The 21,278-nt window shown below is 35.5% G+C and overlaps 1 protein-coding gene across 5 annotated transcripts in view; it reads right to left on the reverse strand.

Moving 5' to 3' along the window:
• Positions 1-21,278, reverse strand: part of ERC1 (ELKS/RAB6-interacting/CAST family member 1) — a 511,095-nt gene that overhangs the window by 409,522 nt on the left and 80,295 nt on the right. For all 5 annotated transcript variants that reach the window (XM_049627032.1, XM_049627029.1, XM_049627031.1 and 2 more), the window contains exon 3: positions 4,799-5,215. In XM_049627032.1, the coding sequence (XP_049482989.1) occupies positions 4,799-5,215 (417 nt within the window). The remainder of the gene's footprint in view (positions 1-4,798; positions 5,216-21,278) is intronic.

The raw sequence follows: 21,278 nt of genomic DNA on the forward strand, positions 1-21,278 counted from the left end.
TCTGTGCCTCCCTCTCTCTCTGCCCCTCCCCTGCCTGCTCTTGTTCTCGTTCTCTCTCTCTCTCTCTCTCTCTCTCTCAAAAATAAACATTAAAAAATTAAAAAATAAAATAAAATAAAAAATAAATAAAAATAAAATATGTGTATCATGATCTGCTTAAGCAAGTGTTCCTACACTGTTCTTCTGCAAATAAACTACAACATCATTAAGGCATGTTTGAAAATCATTCCCAGTAGGATTACATTAAATTTACAGATCTGGGGTAAGGTGACATCTTTATATTGATGTTCCCATCTACACTATAATGAAAAATTAGCCTTTTCCTCTCCATTACCATTACTGATATTATTTATTACATTTCCTTACCTAATTGTACCATGTAACACACCCAGAATAATGTTAAATACTGATGAACCCAACCATCTTTGACCTCTTTCTAAAAAAAATTTTTTTTAATGTTTATTCACTTCTGAGAGACAGAGAGAGACAGAGCATGAGTGGGGAAGGGGCAGAGAGAGAGAGGGAGGCACAGAATCCAAATCAGGCTCCAGGCTCTGAGCTGTCAGCACAGAGCCTGACACGGGGCTCAAACTCACGAACTGCAAGATCATGACCTGAGCAGAAGTTGGACACTTAACTGACTGAACCACTCAGGTGCCCCTGACCTCTTTCTAACTTCAGTGGGCATTTCTAATATGGCACAGTAAGCCTGATGCTGGCTATTAGTTTGAAATGTGGTTATTATATACATTTATTATGTTATTATTTATTTAAATCTTATTTAAAAGTATTCAATTCTTATTTTTAGTTCATTTTGTTTCATTTTCAATCAAAATTCTGTAACATTTTATCTAATATATTTCAGACAGCCATCAAATACCACAAGATTCTCTTTTCCTTTTATCTAATACAAATTGTAACTGTGTATGATAAATTAAGCCATTCTGGCATTGCTGGAATAACCTCCTTTTGGTCAGAGTATTATCCTTTTATCATAATGCTGATTCTATCTGCTAATATTTTATTTATAATATGTATAACTAAACTCATAAGTAAAATTAGTTTTGAGTTTAACTTGTTTTCCAAACTTCATCAGATTTGAGAACCCAGTGGTTTCACTGGGGAAAAAAAACTTGAAATGCTATCCTTCTTTCTGTAAGTTCTAGGTTTAAATTTTTTGGCCTACATTTCAACTTACTCAACGAACATTTCTTGAGTACCCACTGTGTATTTGATAAACACTGGTAAAATAAAGATTTTTTTAAAAACATGTATCTTTGAGGGCGCCTGGCTTGCTCAGTCAGGGGAGCATGCAACTGTTTATCTCCAGGTTGTGGGTTCGAACCCTATGTTGGGTATAAAGATTACTTAAAAATAAAATCTTTAAGGGCACCTGGGTGGCTCAGTTAAGTGTCTGACTTCAGCTCAGGTCATGATCTCACAGTTCATGAGTTTGAGCCCAGGATCAGGCTCTGTGCTGACAGGTTGGAGCCTGGAGCCTGGAGCTTGGTTCAGATTCTGTGTCTCCCTCTCTCTATCTGCCCTTCCCCCCATCATGCTCTGTCTCTCTCTCTCTCAAAAATAAATAAAAATATTAAAAAAATATATATATATATATATATAAAATAAATAAAATATTTAAAAAATGTATCTTTGATGCAAAAAATGAAGCAAACAATGAAGAAACATACAGGTAAATATAAATATACTATCATAGGATTGGTTCATCTACATTTAAGTATACAGCTACACAAGGAAAACTTCAAAGAACTAAAATTTGGTCTAAGTCTTGAAGGTAAATAGGAGAAACAGAAAAGAGAACTAGAATTCTAGACATTTGTTTCTGAAACAATCATTTCCACCTTATCTTAAGTAATTTTAATTTGTATGACTGTGTTTTCTTGTAAGATGATGCTATGTTACTAACAGCAACTAGAATTGTGTGTTGGTATGATTGATAAGGCCTACCTATATTTCTTCCACACTATGTATGTAAGTGGGACTTGATATTGTAGAGCTTGTTAGTTGAACAATCAGTCTTATATTCATGTTTTTTTCTACCACTGTTTCAAATTCACCACATCTCTGTTCTCTGCCAGAGTAACAATGTAGCTTTTCACACTCCTTAACTGTTCACAATTTATTAACTCCAAAACTCAAAAGTAAATAGGCATAATAAAAAAGAATGCAATCTAGCCACTTACGATAACATGGATGGACTTAAAGGGTATTATGCTAAGTGAAATAAGTGAAAGAGACAAATACCATATATTTCACTTATATGTGGAATCTAAAACACAAAATAAATTAACAAAAAGCAGAAAGAGTCTATAGAGGACAAACTGATGGTTGCAAGAGGGGAGATGGGTTGAAGGATAGGCAAAATGGGTAAAGAGGAGTGGGAGATACAGAATGAAGAAGTCACAGGGATAAAAGGAGAGCACAAGAAATATAGTCCCTGGTACTGTTCTAGCATTGTATGGTGACAGATGGTAGCTATACCTGTAGTGAGTACAGCACAATGTACAGAGGTGTCAAATCACTATACTGTACACTTAAAATTAATGTAATGTTCTGTGTCAACTATACTTCAATTTAAAATGCTTTCAAATAAATAAATGGGCATAGGTTGAAACATTCAGAACAGAAGCAGTAAAAACATAACACTCAAAATTCATGATGCTGGGAAACATTTCAGGTTGCATGCTGTGTGAGATTATTACAACTTCTCTAACAAAAGTCTATGGCCAGGCTCTAAGTAATCTCATTAAAATATAAAGTCTTTAATGTAAATTGAAACAAACTCAGGATGTACCTGTAACATACCAGTTGACTGAAAATTTCCTAAAATATTACAGTCTGATAATTTGAAGAGCCTAAAATGTACATAGCTGCTGATTAATCCTAACAACATGTTATATACACCGCTGGGAAGATAAACTGGTCCAATCACTCCGGAAGATGAGATTATTCAGTTTCAAAAATGTACATACCTTTCAAGCAAATTCATTTCTAGGAATTTATCCTAAAGAAAAAAATTAATGTACAGAGATATATGGTTAAGGATATTCAGCACAGCAGTTTTATACTACTGAAAAATTAATAGTGGTCTAAATTTTCAATATTCAATCAAACGTTATAAATTCATCTGAAATTACAAAACTCTACATATACCTGACAAAAGATGGTCAAATACATTATCAAGAAAAGCATGTGACATTACATTATGCATACTACACTAACACAGTAGCCACAAGCTGCACATAGATACTTAAATTTAAATTTAATTAAATTTAATTCCAGATTAGTTATAGTGAAATAAAATTTAAGTCAGTTCCTCAGTCACACTAGCCACAATTCAAGAGCTCCATAACCATATGTGACTAGTGGCTACCATAATGAACAAAGCAGATACAGAACATTTCCATCATCACAGAAACTTCTATTAGACAATACTAATGTACAGTATTCTATCTTTTTTAAGAGAAAGAAATACAGAAGGGTGGCGAGCTGGGTGGCTCAGTCAGTAAAGCATCCAACTCTTGATTTGGGCTCAGGTCATGATCTCACGGTTGTGAGATCAAGCCCTGCATCAGGCTCTGTGCTGGCAGCAAGAGGTCTGTTTAGGGTTCTCTCTTTCTCTCTGCCCCTCTCTCACAATAAATAAATAATTTTTTTAATGCAGAAGGAATGTATACATAATAAAAATGACTGGAAACATATGCATAACAGTTATCAGTAGGTAATGATACCTGGGATTTTAAGTTTTTGCTAATTTTACTACAATAAGCTACCATGAATTTACTATGTAATAAAATCATGTTTTTAAAAAACACTGAATTTCCTCTTTATCAAAAATAAAATGTCCTCACTGTAAATATTTCATATTCCTTACAAAAGGAGAAGTTATAGAACTACAAATATAGAAGTATCCTTTTACAGTTACTATTTTGCTGCTTTGGGAATATTCCATGCTTTAATTCCTTTCCTCATACTTCATTCAGACTGACAGTAACACAATTCTGTGATTTTTTTTCCGTATCCAAATGGGAAAGTTATCTGAAGTCTCTGGCCACATATAGAGAATTACAGCTGTCGATTTTTTTTAATTCAAAGGAAGATGTATTTTTCATTTATGTTTTCTTAAAATGAATCATTACCTAGAAAAGTGAAAGGTTATCAACAGTCACAGTGGCCAGCTTAAATCTGAGTTTCCTCTATAAAAAATAACTGACAGTGTGCTCTATATCATTCTTTCTCACTGTGCCTCCATGGCAGCAAATGATTTTTATTACATATCTTTTAGAGCAAGGCAAGTTTCTATGGCAACCACAGAGCAAACATCCATTACTACTACCAAGGACTATATAAGCACATCTAAACTGAAGTAAACACTTTTTCTCTTAATAATATTCTGAAATTAAACAATAATTAGGTAATCTGATTCTGTTTTTGCTGTGTGTGTCTCTATGAACAAATCAAGAGATGAGTAACAAACTAAGAAAATTCTGTGTCCCTCTAGCAATAAAATGTGTCTACAGAAACCAGATTGGGGGCGGGGGGGGGGGGGGGGGGGGGGGCAGAAAGACCCAGAAATTTATCAAGCCAGTATACATACTAGTCAATGCCATCTCATACAAGAGAGCAAATCAGAAATCAGTGAAGCACTTAAATATCAAAGAAGAAATTCCCTTCGGGCTAACTCAATGGAGTATGTAAATTTATCTAAGTCAAGATGCTGACTAATGCGGGGTGGGAGAGACAATCAGTAAGTCAAGACAACTGAAAAAGCACTCACCTCTCTCAACATACTGTTCTCTTTTTCCTTCTGCTCCAAAAGGCTTTCTAGGTGGTGGACGTGCATCTCTGCCTCTGCCAGTCGTCTTGTTCTCTCATGATCTTCTTCAGTAGCCTTAGCAGAAAGTCCTTTGCTCTGCAACATCTCCAGAAGTTTCTTGATGGATTCATCCCGAGCATTTAGGGTTTGCTTCTGAGTCTCAATACGCAACTCCATTTCCTCCAAAGTCTTTCGAAGAAGAAACAGCTCTTTGGCCTGCCGCTCATGCTCAGCATGTAACCTCTGAAAGTTCTCCTCTGTCAGCTCTGCCACGAAAGGTTCACCAGTCCTACTGCTACTATCTTGCTGAAACAGCTGGTTCAGGTCCCTCTGGATCCGCAATTCATCCTGGAGAGCCTGGATTGTCATTTGCATGTGCTAGAACCAAGACAAAACAGAAAACCCCAAGTCAGCTTCCCTCCTCAAGAAGAAAAAATAAAGCAGACTGGGAAAGTCAGAAAGTAGCTACCAGGGCTCTCAGAACTTGAATTTAACAAATTAGAATTCATGTAATTTTACACTGTCTTAAAATATGATTGAGATAATCTATAAAATGTCAATAATTTAGCCTCTATTACTCCCAAAAGGAAACAAGAGAAGTATGGCAGAACTTCACTTTGCATAAGCCATGACAAAATAAAGGCATTGTTCGAAATTAACAGAAATATTCACAGAACTAAAAGGGAGGGGAGGAGAAAGGGGAAATCTACAGGAATACAAACACATCATACAAAAGTTTCACCAAATAATACAAAGGATATCAAAACACAAAATGACTTTTTAAGTAAGTTTACACATTAAATAATACTAACATTTAATGAGTAGCATCTACATGCCACACACTTTTTATGTGTTGATTCATTTAATCTTCATGACATGTGTACTATTAATTTTTTTACTACTTTTTTACTATTATTATTATTCTTACCGATGATGACACTAGTCTTGGAGATTTTTTGCTGTTTATTTTTTTTAATATTTTTTAATGTTTGTTTATTTTTGAGAGCAAGAAAGAGTGCAAGTGGGGGAGGATCAGACAGAGAGGGAGACAACAGAATCAGACGCAGGCTCCAGGCTCTGAGTTGTCAGCACAGTGCCCGACATGGGGCTTGGACTCATGAGATGTGAGATCATGACCTGAGCCGAAGTCAGACACCCAACCTACTGAGCCACCCAGGCACCCACTACTGTTTATTTTTGAGAGAGAGAGAAAATGAGAGAGCGTGCAAGCCAGCAGGGGAGGGGCAGAGAGAGAGAAGGAGACACAGAATCTACAAACTCCTGTCTCCAAGTTGTCAGCACAGAGCCTGATATGGGGCTCAAACTTAAGAACTGCGAGATCATGACCTGAGCCAAAGTCTGTCAGGTCTTTTTAAATCTAGAGATTTAAGTAACTTGCCCAAGATCACACAGTAAATGATGGACCTGTCATTGAAATCAAAGGAATTTTCCCAGCCCACAGAAACTAGTGCTACCCGAAGAAAATAACATAACTTGAAGCTTTCATAAGGGGAGGAGAAGGAGTGCCTGGGTGGCTCAGTTGGTTAAGCTCTGACTCTATCTCTGCTCAGGTCTTGATCTCACAGTTTGTGAGTTCAAGCCTAGTGTCAGGCTCAGCACTGACAGCACAGAGCCTCCTTGGGATTCTCTCTCTCTGCCCCTCCCCTGCTCACACTCTTCTGCCACCCTCCCCCCACCCCTACCAAAATAAATAAATTTTTTTTAAAAACTTAAAAAAAAAAACCAGGGGGATGGGGAAATACCTCACCATGTGAGCTTTTCATACAGGGAAGGATAATAATATAGGTGAGTAATTAAACAAAGATGTCAATGCAGTTAAATTACAAAATGTTTGAGACAGCATATCTTTAGCCTGTACACCTAATGAAGGTATATGAACCTTTAATCTGAATGGAAAATTTCCAGCACGTTAGACAAAGAATCTAAAAGTATTCACAAGATTCATATTTTTAGAAATGAAGAAACAACAACAACAAAAATCACTCTTTGTATTAAAGGTTTAAAGACTGGCAGTATGCCATAGTGGAAAGAACACTAACCCACAATCAGAAGACATGACTTTTAGTTCCAGCTCTCACACTAACTGCTATGCAATTTTGGATACAATGCCACTTTCTGCATTTCAGATTCCTCATATTTAAAATAAGGATTTATATACCTGCACAATTTTTTCACAGAGATTTTAATAATATCATGGAAATCTTTGCAGATTATAAAACATACATTGTTGAAAAATTCTGGCAGACTACAAAATAGCAGTACAGTAAATATCTCAAATAAATGATCTGGCAAGGATACAAAGATGTATGTACAAAGATACTTATTCTTATTTATAATAGTGACAAAATTAGAAACAACCTAAATAGATATTAATAGGTGATGAGTTACAGTAAATGAGAAATGTCCACATAATTTAATACTATACATCCATAAAAAAATAACAATGTAGGCGCACCTGGATGGCTCAGTCGGTTAAGTATCCAACTTTGGCTCAGGTCACAATCTCATAGTTCGTGGTACAAGCCCTGCATCAGGCTCTGTGCCGATAGCTCAGAGCCTGGAGCCTGCTTCTGATTCTGTATCTCCCTCTCTCCCTGTCCCTCTCCTGCTCATGCTCTGTCTCTCAAAAATAAATAAACGTTAAAAAAAATAACAACAACAATGTAGATTGGTATTTAGTGATTTAAATCTATCGTCACAATATACTGTTTTAAGTGTAAAAAAGCAGACCACACAAGACTAAGTATAGGATGATCTCAATCTAATTTTTAAAAGTGTATATACATCTAGAGTAAAGTCTAAAAGGATACAAGCAATTAATTACCAACGACTATCTCTGGGTATGAATAGCTTTTACATTTTTTCTTCACACTTTTTTGTACTAACTAACCATGTAATCCTTTTGTAATTAAAAAAACAACAACAACAAAAACCACCTTTTTACCTAAAAATAAGAGAAACAGATTTCAGAGATAATTGCTTGGGTACAGAAAACCGTGCTCAATTTACTACCACTTTTGTTAAAGAAAGGGAATAATATTTACTATCTACTGTAAGTAAAAAATAAAATATTCTTAAGAAATAAAAATATTTCTGGAAAGTTACACAAGAAATAATTTTTTAAAAAGTAAAACTAGAATAGCTGAAGGACAACTTATAAGAACACTTTACTAGAAATTTATTCTATTCCTCTTGAAATTTTTTTATTCCTCCAGAAATTTTTAACTGAAGTATAATTGACATTGAAATCTTCTTAGTAACAGCTTTATTGAAATATAACTCACATATAATAAAGTTCACCTGTTTTAAGTGTATAATTCAGTTTTCAACATATTAAAAGTTGTACATCAAACACACATATCTAATTCTAGAACACTTCCATCACCCCTTAGTGAAATCCCAGGCCTATTAGCAATCACTTCCCATCTTCCCTCCTCCCAACCTTCCTCTTAAATTTGAACAAAATAGATGTGCTACCCCACTCAAAAATTAAATTTAGGGGTACCTGAGTGGTTCAGTCAGTTAAGCATTCAACTTTGGCTCAGGTCATGATCACCCAGTTCATGGGTTCAAGCCCTGCATCAGGCTCTGTGCTGACAGGAGCCCAGAGCCTGCTTCATATTCTGTGTCTCCCTCTGTCTCTGCCCCTCCCCTGCCTGCACTCGGTCTCTCTCTCAAAAATAAAAAAACATTAAAAAAATATATTTTTCAATTTAAAAAGGGCGGCTGGGTGGCTCAGTTGGTTAAGCTCAGGTCATGTTCTCACAGTTCTTGGGTTTGCATCCCACATCAGGCTCTCTGCTGACAGCTCGGAGCCTAGAGCCTGCTCCAGATTCTGGGTCTCCCTCTCTCTCTCTGCCCCTACCCTGCTTGCACTCTCTCTTTCAGAAATAGATAAAATTTAAAAATAATATAAAAATAAAATAAAAAACAAATTTTTAAAAGTGCTTACAATACTTTTCAAACTTAAAAAAGAATGAAATTCTGACATGCTACAACATGGATGAAACTTGAGGATAATGCTAACTAAACCACAATAGACAACTATTATATGATTCCACTTAACACGAGGTATCTAGATTAGTCAAACATATGAAGCAGAAAGAACAACAGTGGCTGCCAAAGCCTGGAAAAAGCAGGGGTTGGGGAGGGATGGGAAGTCACTAACAGGTATAGTTTTACAGGATGAAAAGAGTTCTGGAAATGGATGGTGGCAATGTTTGCACAACATAATGTACTTTATGCCAATGAACGATACACTTGAAGAGTAGCTAAGATGGTAGATAAAAGATGTATTTTACAGTAATAAAGAAAATGAGGAAAAATGATACCTGCCATAAAACTCCAATTTATGGATATTAAATTATTTATGACTATTGATAAATATTTAGGTTGGTTCTGTTTTCACTATTACAACAGGCACCTTCATATGTATATCTTTGTACATGTATCCAAATTTTTACTGGGGATAAATTCTCAAAGGGGAATTGCTGAATTGGAGGATATGCAATTGTAATTTTGATTATATATTAAAAATTATCTCTAAAAGGGTCTGTCTGACACATTTAAACTTCCACCAAACAATATCTGGGAGTCGCCACTTCCCCATATATTTAAAAACTGTAGGTATTTTCTTTTTCTGGCATTTCTTTGATTATAAGCACAGCTAAATACCTATTCACATATCTACTGGCACTTTGTATTCCTTCCTTTGTTACTCATCTGTCCTTGTTCTTTGCCCATTTTTTAATTTTCCTAATCCACTTAGGAAAATAACCTTTTGCCTACTGTGTATGTTACAAATATATTTCCAAGTCCGTCATTTTTCTTCTAACAAATTTTATGGTGACTATCATAGAGATTTTTTTTTTTTCAGTGCAAACACATCAACTGTTTATTTCATAATTTCTAGTTTTCCTATTAGGCTTAGCAAGTAGTGAATTTTCAATTCTGGTAATCTTCAAACTTTTGAAAACCACTGCTTTTTTCTTACCAAGAATACATTTATAATAAGACTATCAGATATTTTAATTCAGGAATAGGATTTTTTTAAATGCATTTAACTTTCAGCATCACATTTTAAAGATTCTTAACAGTTGTTGAACTTCAAAATCTTTAATGAAAAGATGTGTCAAAATGCTAGTAATTCTCTAGAGCTTATTATCAATTCTATTTTCCTTCTTTACATCTGAAAGTCAAAAAACCCAGTTAAAGCCTGAGTGAGGGTAGTATCAGAAGTTAAATTCAACAATGAAACTGATTGCTAGGTACAACTGTTCCTCCTTTTTTGGACATTCATCACCAATTCATTCAGGTTAGGAGAAACAGGTGTTGACTACAGCTAATAGCCTCACATATACTTTAGCATTTACAATTTGATTAAATCTGGCATGGCAATTATTTTGACAATATAGAAATTATAACCATTAATGTTATAATTTCAGCTCTGCTTGCACCCATTTATCTACAAAATAGAAATAAAATGATGGTCTGACTGGTAGCCTAGAAAGCTACACAGCAATTTTCTCCACTGAAATAAATCCCTACTTTAGGCTACATTCAAGCTAGCTTTACTTTACAAAAATTCTTGCCAAATTCCTTGGGAGAAGAAAGAAGCAACAGGCTAAGAAACTATGCTACTGTTTCTCCAGCATATTCATACAGATGATAAACTGAGCAAACCTATACATCCCATAGACATTTATAATGATCAACCAAAAAAAAAAAAAAAAGACATACTGAATTTAGCGGGAAGACCTCAGTTGTAAGACATTAGGAGAATTTCTATTTGGGAATTCTGCCTCATGACATTCTCCAAAATGATCTCCGACTTCTGATATTCCAAATGTTATACCAACACTCAGTAGTCTACCACTTTTCACTCTGACATTCAGGTGATCTGGAAAGACTGGAAAAGTAACTGCTTAAATTTTTTTTAATTGTTTTTTTTGTTTAATGTTTATTTTTGAGAGAGACAGAGACAGAGCGCAAGCAGGGGAGGGGCAGAGAGAGAGTGAGACACAGAATCTGAAGCAGCTCCAGGCTCTGAGCTGTCAGCACAGAGCCTGAAGTGGGGCTTGAACCCACAAACCATTAGATCATGACCTGAGCCAAAGTCAGACACTCAACCAACTGAGCCATCCATGTGCCCCAGTAACTGCTTAAAATTTAATCCAAGGATTGTGCTATTATTATATGACACTCTGCCTCAATGAAATGATAGAGTATTGTGAACAACAGGAATGAACATTTTTAAATCTCCGACAGAGACTATGACTTCTATTAGAAAAATAATACATCTGAAACAAATGGCCAAAAAATCACCACAGCTCTTCATATAACATATTTTAGATAAATAACAGAAGCTCCTCTAAGGCATAACTTCCCAAAAATAATCATTAATTTCTTGGAATAACAGAGTGCTTTGGTCCAGTTTATCCTGATTTCTAAATTGACAGAATTTTGTAGTCTAGAGCTATTTTTAGTTAGAAAAAAAGAATACAGTAGTCCCCTCTTTATCTACAGGGAATATGTTCCAAGACCCCCAATGGATGCCTAAAACTGTGCATAGTACCAAATCCCATATATACTATGTTTTTTCCTATACATACATACCTATGATAAAATTTATAGATTAGGCATAGTAAAAGATTAACAACAAAGCTAAAATAAAATAGAACATATCAGTATACTAATAAAAATTTATGAGAATGTGGTGTCTCTCCCTTAAAATAATCTCGTGTTCTGTACTCAACCTTCTTCTGATGATGATGTGACATGATAAAATGCCTACATGACTAAACAGAAGTGAGGTGAATGAGGTAGGCATTGTGAGGCAGTGTTAGGCTACAAGGGACCTTCTAACAAGAAAGTCAGAAGGAAAAATGAGGTCTGCTTCCAGACCACAGGTGACCACCAGTAACTGAAAGCACAGGAAATGCAACGATGCAAAGGAGAGACTACTGTATTATGGATACAAAAAGTGATCATCATTTCAAACAATATATCACAGAGAACTCCATGAACTATGTGTCAAGATGACCAGTTAAAAAAAATACAAGTATAGGGGTGCCTGGGTGGCTCACGTGGTAAAGTTTCTGACTTCGGCTCAGGTCATGATCTCACAGTTTGTGAGTTCGAGCCCCACATCAGGCTCTCCGCTGACAGTGCAGAGCCTGCTTTGGATCCTGTCTTCCTCTCTCTGTCCCCCCCAAAAAAATAAACATTTAAAAAAAAGAAAAAATACCAGTATTGCACCCTATTATGTTAAATCAAGAACAATTTATTCTGAAACATGTAAATGTATATATTAAGTAAATTTCATTAATGTAAGATGCAAAAGAGCCCATAATAATTCTTACTGAAGTCATCTGAGTCAAGCTTACAGCTTCCTCAGGCCATTTGAGGTTCTGATCTGTACCGCTACATTACTATATCCCTAACAATAGCACTTACCAGACTAATCTGAAATATATTTGTCTCTGTCTTCAATAAAAACTTTCTAGGACTTTAACGGTTGTCATCTCTTTACTGTGAGGTACAGCACAGTGCTCAGTATATTAAGTGCTCAATAAGTTTTTGATGAAAGATTGAGAAAAACAAATTTTGAGAAATTATTTTGAAAGTAACAGCTAGTAGAACATGCAAATCAAGTCCCTGGAGAGCTGTATCTTTCCCCTATAATACAATGATTAACTCATATTCTGTAACAATTCTTTACCAACTAACACAAAAAATTCTATCTTAGGGGTGCCTAGGTGGCTCACTAGGTTAAAGGTCTGACTTCGGCTCAGTTCATAATCTTAGGGTTCATTGGTTCAAAACCTGAGTCAGGCTCTATGCTGACAGCTCAGAGCCTGGAACCTGCTTTGTAAGCATGAACCAATGAATAAATGAATAAACATTTGAATGAATAAAACATTTTTAAAAATTCTATCTTAAATAAAAACTACCCAAAATACGAAACACAATCCTAATAAAAAATTTTAACTATATCCTCTGGATTTATTCATGGGTTTGTTTTTTTTTTTTTTAATAAAATAATCTCTATACCCAACGTGGGGCTCAAACCCACAACCCTGATATCAAGAGTCACACGCTCCACTGACTAAGCCAGCCAGGTGTCTCTGGATTTATTCATGTTTGATCCAAAGCAAAGAGAAGCATTTTCAGATAATCAACAGTCAACAGGAATCTTTCATAGTTTTAATACTATACAAAGCACATGGAGTTCTTATCCAAAAATAAAGCTTACAAATTGATAAAACATAATAGTTAAAAAAAAGAACAACATAATAGTTACTCATCAGCACTACACCCTATTCTAAATTTTAGATTAAGAATAATATTCAAGCCTGGGTGGCTCAGTCATTTGGGTGCCTGGCTTTGGCTCAGGTCATGATCTCGTGGTTGGTTCATGGGTTTGAGCCCCGCATTGGACTCTCTGCTACACAGGACCTGCTTTGGAACCTCTGTCTCCCTCTCTGCCCCTCCCCAGCTCACACTCTCTCTCTCCCTCTCTCAAAATTAAATAAACATTTTTTTTAAAAAGTTAAGAATATTCAAGACAGAAATGAGACACATACATGTAAGGCACTTAATTCTACATGCAAGATATTCAAATGAAGCTTAAGAACCTATCAGAGATCACTATGAGCTAGACTCGTGAATCTTTAATATGAAAAGAAAGTATTTTAATTTCTATCACTTTAGAAGGAAGTCGGTGAGAAATTTAACCAGGCTAAACCTCAGACACTGAGGAAAAGCCTCTAAGGTAATTCATTTCTTGTAATCATCAGTCTACTATTCTTTCAGTTGATTACAAGGATTTATTTTCTGTGCAGAAAAGTATACTGTAAACTATCAACTATTAACCAAACCCAAGTTCTCAGATTAAGAAACAACACACCAGAATTCAAATGGTTAATTAAATTACCCTTATGTTACGCTCATTCTCTTCTGAAAAAAGACAAAGAGTGAAGATAATGAACAAGCAATTATACCAGAATTCTACCAACTACTCTCCACTACTGAATCCAGGAAAAACGTAGAACCTATATCTTTATGCTAGTACAACCCAGAATGGAAGTTAAAGAACAAATGAAAATGCTATCAAAATAAGTTGACCCTTGAATGAACAACGTGGGTCTGAACAGCATGGGTCCATTTACACACATATTATTTTCAATAAACAGTACAGTAAATGCATTATCTCCTCCTCATGATTTTCTTTTTTTTTTTTTAGGGGACCTCATGATTTTCTTAATAACACTTTCTTTTCATCTAGCTTGCTTTATTGTAAGAATACAGTATATAATACATAATAACATACAAAATATGTGTTAACTGACTCTATGTTATCAGTAAGGCTTCCAGTCAATAGTAGGCTATTAACCGTTAATGGGGGGGGGGGGGCGGTGAGGGAGAGTCAAAAGTTACATGCAAATTTTCAACTGTGCAGAGGACAGTGGCCTAATCCCCACATTCCTCAAAGGTCAACTGTACATTTAATATTTTATGACCTCAGAGATAATCAACAATTCAAGTAACAATAAACTGCTTTTAGTACAAGTCCTAGAAATGCCAAATTGCTTTTAGATACCCAAGCACCATATTATTTATTATTTACCCCTTAACTTCTACTTATGTGATCTCCTCTGCCCTTTCCCTCTTTCACTCCCAGTTTAATCCTACTTGTCCTTTTATTCTAAGCTCAGGCATTATCTCCTCCAGAAAACTGTTCTGATTTCCCCAACTAAAAGAAAGACAGAAAGAGGAAAGAAGGAATTGGTGAATGAAGTGCAGAAAGAAAGGACAGTATCCCAAACCAGAAATTACAATGGTAAAAATATTATGCTAAGCAATATCAGGATTGAAGAGATTCATTTCACTATAAATGACATCAAAATAACTGGAAAAAAAAAATCTTCAAAGTAAAATCGACCAGCAAAGAGATCCTAGGACAACCACTTCCATTGTATTTAACTTGAAAACACTCAGCAGTAACAATGCAATGGCAGAACTATAAGCAACCAAAAAGATAGTGTTCATTCCAGCAGCATTTCAAGTATCAAACTCACTTCTTTCTTCATTCTTTACAACCCAACAGTTTCAAACACCTGAAACAAAGGTAAATGAAATCCCCAATCTTGGTCACAGAAATACTGGTATATGAATCAAAAAGAAAGAAGAGTAAAGAACAAAGAGCTAAGTGATGCCAATCAGCTATGAAAGTGATATAATCTTGGCAATGCTGCTTTGGAGAGTAGATTTTGCTGAATGAATACACACAGAAGGCAAGAAACTTGGCCATCTGAAGGGAGTCCCTGCTGACATTCAGCTGCACACAACGTAAAGCTGACAGGGTCTAATGTCTGTGTCCCACAGAGCTATGTCAACAATGAAGTCACTGTGTACCCACAGCTTATCAGAAACTATAGAATTTCGCTCTCCTTCCCCCACCTTTTCCTCCAGAGGAAGAGAAGCAAGGAAGACTGATATTGAAGGTACAGAAAGATCATAACCTTACAGTCTTAGAGAAAAGCATTCATTTAAACAGTACTACTGTTTAAGATGCTTTGACATACACGATCACCAAAAAATTTCAAAATGAGATGAAGCCAAACAAAATTACTTGTAAAATTAATTCTGTCTGGAGAAAATTACGTAAAACATATACAGAGAACATAAGTAAACCAGACCAAACCAACCAAAATTATTCATATCTTATTTCAATACTTATATTTTTATTAAACGTGCTTTCCTATAAAAATCAAATCTAGCTATTAAGCAAATCAGAATGAAACTGAATACAGGCAACTGAGAGACTGCCATAGTCCACTACTGTAATTTGTTCTAGAAATACTAAGAACAAGTGTAGTAAGATGAGAAGACAATAAAGAGTAGAAGAATTAGAAAAGAAGAAACAGTCATTATACAAAGATTATATGATGAAAATTCAGAAGAAATTACAGACGAGACATCTATATCATTAAGAGTTCAGCAACCTGGTAAATGTCAGATCAACATGTAAAATTTAACTGCATTTCTCTACACAAATGTTTTAGAAGTGTAATTAACAAGAGACAGAAAGAGAAGCTTGATAAGAACAAAAAGGCACCTGGGGATAAAAACATGAACAACAACAACAACAAAAATATGACGCTTTTATAGATAAAATCTTGAATCTTCCTTGAAAGTAACTGAGATATAAATATAAATATTTATTGTACACAATCCTTTAATAATTTCCATGGCAATCATCAAACAGGGTATGTCTAAGACCCTTGCACATGCTTCTGTAAAAATGTTAAGCAGATAAAAGAAATCTTTAGTAATTAATCAAAATTTTTTGAAAAATTAATAAACAGAAAAGAAATGAATTTAGGTAGTAAAGAGATAGTATTAAAGACTGCTTCATGATTCAGTGGCACTGTTAAGAGCAAATAAGAACACCAGATGGAATCTTCATGGGGTATTTAAAGGGAAAATAAATTTGCTTTCCTGACTCTCACCAATTCTATCATATAAGCCCCAATAAATATATTTGTGACCATTATTTTCAAACAACTATTTAACTCCTGCACCCATATTTGCAAGGAGTTTACTTACCACATCATATTTGCATTTGAAGTGATCTGCACCATCACTTCATCTCCCTGCATACTTTCAAATAAAAGATATTGAGATATCTATGTTAGAAAGCACACTTGGTATAATTAAAAACTGACAGGGGCTCTTGCGTGGCTCAGTCAGTTAAGCATCCAACTTCGGCTCAGATCATGATCTTGCTGTTCATGAGTTCGAGCCCCATGTCAGGCTCTGTGCTGCCGGCTCAGAGCCTGGAGCCTGCTTCTGTGTCTCCCTCTCTCTCTGTCCCTCCCCTGCTCATGCTCTGTCTCTCTGTCTCAAAAATAAACAAGCATTAAAAATAAATAAATAAACAAACAAACTGACACACTGGACTTAATCAAAATAGAATTTTATCAAAATTTTTCTCAAAGTGATCATTATAAAAATAAATTGATAGGCCACATACTGGGAAAAATAGTAACTGTCAAAGGACTTGTGTCCTGAATATATAAACAACTCCTGAAACTCACAAATAAAAATAAACAACTTAAAAATTTTTTTTTTAATTTTTTTTTTACATTTATTTATTTTTGAGAAACAGAGTGAGACAAAGCGTGAGCAGGGGAGGGGCAGAGAGAGGACACACAGAATCTGAAGCAGGCTCCAGGCTCTGAGCAAGCGGTCAGCACAGAGCCTGATGCGGGGCTCGAACCCACAGACTGTGAGATCATGACCTGAGCCGAAGTCGGACGCTCAACCGACTGAGCCACCCAGGTGCCCCAACAACTTAAAATTTTTAAAATGAGTGAAAGATACTTTGGAAATCTACAACTAGCCAATGTGGAAATGAAAAACTAATATCACTAGTAATTAGTAAAATGAAAATTAAAACAGAATGAGACACCACCACACACCCACTGGAATAACTAAAATTTAAACAACACCAAATGTTAGCAAAGATGTGAAACAACCAGAATGTGAAATTACATCAATGCTCTGGAAATTAGTCTGCCAGTTCCTCATAAAATTAAACATACATCTATCCTATGACCCAGCAACTATACTCCTAGATATCTCCTCAAGAGAAATAAAAACATGGCCACAAGCACATGTGTATAAAAATGTTGACAACAGCTTTATTCAGAATAGCCAAACACTAGAGAATGGATAAACTGTTTATGCAACATCCATATAAAGAAAACTACTCAATGTTAAAAAGAATAACTATCGATACATTAAACATGGATAATGTAAAAACAACACACTGAAAAGAAGCCAAACACAACAGAGTACAGACTAGATAATCCCATTTATACGAAGTTCTACAACAGGCAAGACTAATCTAAGGTGAAAGAAATTAGAACACTATTTGTTGGAGGGCAGGATACTAACCAGGAAAGGGTGCAACGAACTTTATGGATGATGACAATGTTGTGTCTTTATAAGGTATTGGCATTTGTCAAAATTCATAGAATTATGATGCTGGAGTATTTCCTGTATGTATACTACACTCAAAAAAACATTAAAAACGAAAAAGATACAGGTTTGAAAAGGAAAAAATAGGGGCGCCTGGGTGGCGCAGTCGGTTAAGCATCCGACTTCAGCCAGGTCACGATCTCGCGGTCCGTGAGTTCGAGCCCCGCGTCAGGCTCTGGGCTGATGGCTCGGAGCCTGGAGCCTGTTTCCGATTCTGTGTCTCCCTCTCTCTCTGCCCCTCCCCTGTTCATGCTCTGTCTCTCTCTGTCCCAAAAATAAATAAAAAACGTTGAAAAAAAAAAATTAAAAAAAAAAAAAAGAAAAAAAAGAAAAGGAAAAAATAGATATTCAAGATCATTTAACAACTAGTAATGACTTCACTTAAAAGGACAGTAATTTAGGAAATTTAAGAACTTTTCCAGTTCTAAACATGCTTTGTAGGATGCTCTATCACCTAATTCAGTGGTAGCCATACATTCTTAAAAAGGTAAAAGAGGGGCGCCTGGGTGGCGCAGTCGGTTAAGCGTCCGACTTCAGCCAGGTCACGATCTCACAGTCCGTGAGTTCGAGCCCCGCGTCAGGCTCTGGGCTGATGGCTCGGAGCCTGGAGCCTGTTTCCGATTCTGTGTCTCCCTCTCTCTCTGACCCTCCCCCGTTCATGCTCTGCCTCTCTCTGTCCCAAAAATAAATAAAAAAACGTTGAAAAAAAAAAAAAAAAAAAGAATTTCACCGGCGAGATACCCCAGTGCCTAGGAAAAAACCAGAATTGATCAATGAGCTATAGATAAAAACACCTGATAGATGTTTAAAAAAAAAAAAAAAAAAGGTAAAAGAGAAAAAGACAGAAACTTAGGGTTATAAAGATTCATTCAAACATGCAACAAAGTACGGAAATCACCTCAACAATTTGCCTTATTTTCTTCAGATCTCCCTCTCTCTCTCTCTCTCTCTCTCTCACACACACACACACACACACACACACAATTACTTGTTTATAATTCACATAAATGATGTCATCTGTACATGCTTCTCTTTGCAACTTTGTTTTGTTACTCAACTTAATGTGACTGAGAACGGAAAACTGGAGCAACCACTATGGAAAACAGTATGAAGTTCCACAAAAAATTAAAACTAGAACTACCATATGATCCAACAAGCCCTCAATTGCTGAGACTATGAACCATTTCTTTATTCTCATTTAATGTGAATACTCCCAAGTTTCACCACAGATACATTATTAGTATGTTGGATTACTTAGTGCTGCCCAACACAAACATAATATGTACTGGATTACCCCTCAAAACCTGGAAGAATCTAAATTTCAAAATACATCTGACCTTAGTATTTTGGAGGAAGGGATTTTGTACCTATATTCCATATTATGAGTAAATACCAATTTGTCCACTGGCCTACTGAGGAAGACTTAGGTATTTTTCCACCTTCTCACTATTATACTAAATGCATGTATATCTATCTCCTTGTACACATGTGATGCAACTGCTAGGTAGCAGAGTGTGTTCTTTAACTTTACCAGTCATCTAGCTTTTTTAATTTAATATACAATAAGCTGAATACAGATGATGAAAGGGTACAAATATCAAGCCTAGAATTTTCATACCTATAGAGTCATTAATCATACAACACTTTCCATTACTCATATAACCACTTTCCTAGGAAGAAACTTTTGGTAGAAATGGAAGGAGTTGCTATTTGAAAAAAACAAAACAAAAAAAAAGCAAAAAGCCAAATGATTATGTATTCAATTCCACCCATAAGGAAAAAACAGAGTATTCTCAAAGTTTTTCATTATGAAGCTGGAGAATGGAAGGCAGAGCAGAATGCCTTCATTCTGAGGCACGAGAATTCTTTAAAAATACACATACATTCTACCCATAGAACCTTCTGTCTCTGAAAGAAAAAAATGAAAAAAGAAAAGAGATTGCGAAGAATTCTAATTTCTCTCTTCCTCTCACCCTTCATCTGAAAATGACATCTTTCTCTGAGAATCCCCACAACAGGAAACTACTTTAATCTTAATACTAAAATTTTGATCTCAAAGATTCCTATAAAGTCATCTTTCACATGAGGACCCTGAAAACTTGAAAGCAACAATAATCAACAGTTTCAACAGTTTCCCTTCTATCCTATTCATATTTATTGCAAAAATAAACACACAAGGTTTTAGTATCAAGTATTTGAAAATGTCGAGATACCTATTGATTACTAATATTTAAAGCATTTTTAAACAATATATGAACTGGAATACATGCCTATAACATTTTTTTTAACTTTTTTATGATTTATTTTTGAGAGACCGAGACAGAGCATGAGTGGGGGAAGGGCAGAGAGAGAGGCAGACACAGAATCCAAAGCAAGCTCCAGGCTCTGAGCTGTAAACACAGAGCCCGATGTAGGGCTTGAATCCAAGAACCGAACCATGAGATCACAACCTGAGCCGAAGTCGGATGCTCAACCACCTGAGCCACCAATGTGCCCCTATATAATTGTTTTTCTTGACAGATTTTCATAACAAATTCTTTGATCCACATATTACAGGGAAAATTTGCATGTTAAATAAACCTACTTGTTTAAACTAAGATATCTAAACAAAAAAAAAAGGAAATAATTTTTAACATAGTGTTATATTAGTTTAAGGTGTAAAAATATAGTGATTCAACAATTCTATACATTACTCAGTGTTCAACATTATAAGTGTACTCTTAATTCCTATCACCAACTGCACCCATCCCCCCACCACCTCCCATCTGGTAATCATCAGTTTGTTCTCTATAGTTTAAAGTCTGTTTCTTAGTTTGATTCTATCTTATTTTTTTTCCTTGCTCATGTGTTTTGTTTCTTAAATTCCACATGAGTGAAATCATATGGTATTTGTCTTTCTCTGACTGACTTATTTCACTTAACATTATAGTCTCTAGCTCAATCCATGTCATTGCAAATGGCAAGATTTCATTGTTTTTTTATGGCTGAATAACATTCCGTTACATAATATATACCACATCTTTTTTATCCATTCATCTACTGATGGACACTTGGGCTGCTTCCATACTTTAGCTATAGTAAATGATGCTGCAATAAACATAGGGCTGTGTATATCCTATCAAGTTAGTGTGTTTGTATTCTTTGGGTAAATACCCAGTAGTGTGATTAGCAGATCACAGAGGACTTCTACTTTTAATTTTTTGAGAATCCTCCAAACTATTTTCCACAGTGGCTGTACCCGTTTGTATTCCCACCAACAGTGCACGAGGGCTCCTTTTTCCCCACGTCCTCATCAACACTGTTTCTTGTTTTTGATTTAGTCTTTCTGACAGATGTGAGGTATGACTGGCATTCCCCTGATGAGTGATGTTGA

The sequence above is a fragment of the Panthera uncia genome, chromosome B4, assembly GCF_023721935.1.
Source record: "Panthera uncia isolate 11264 chromosome B4, Puncia_PCG_1.0, whole genome shotgun sequence".
Lineage (NCBI taxonomy): Eukaryota > Metazoa > Chordata > Mammalia > Carnivora > Felidae > Panthera > Panthera uncia.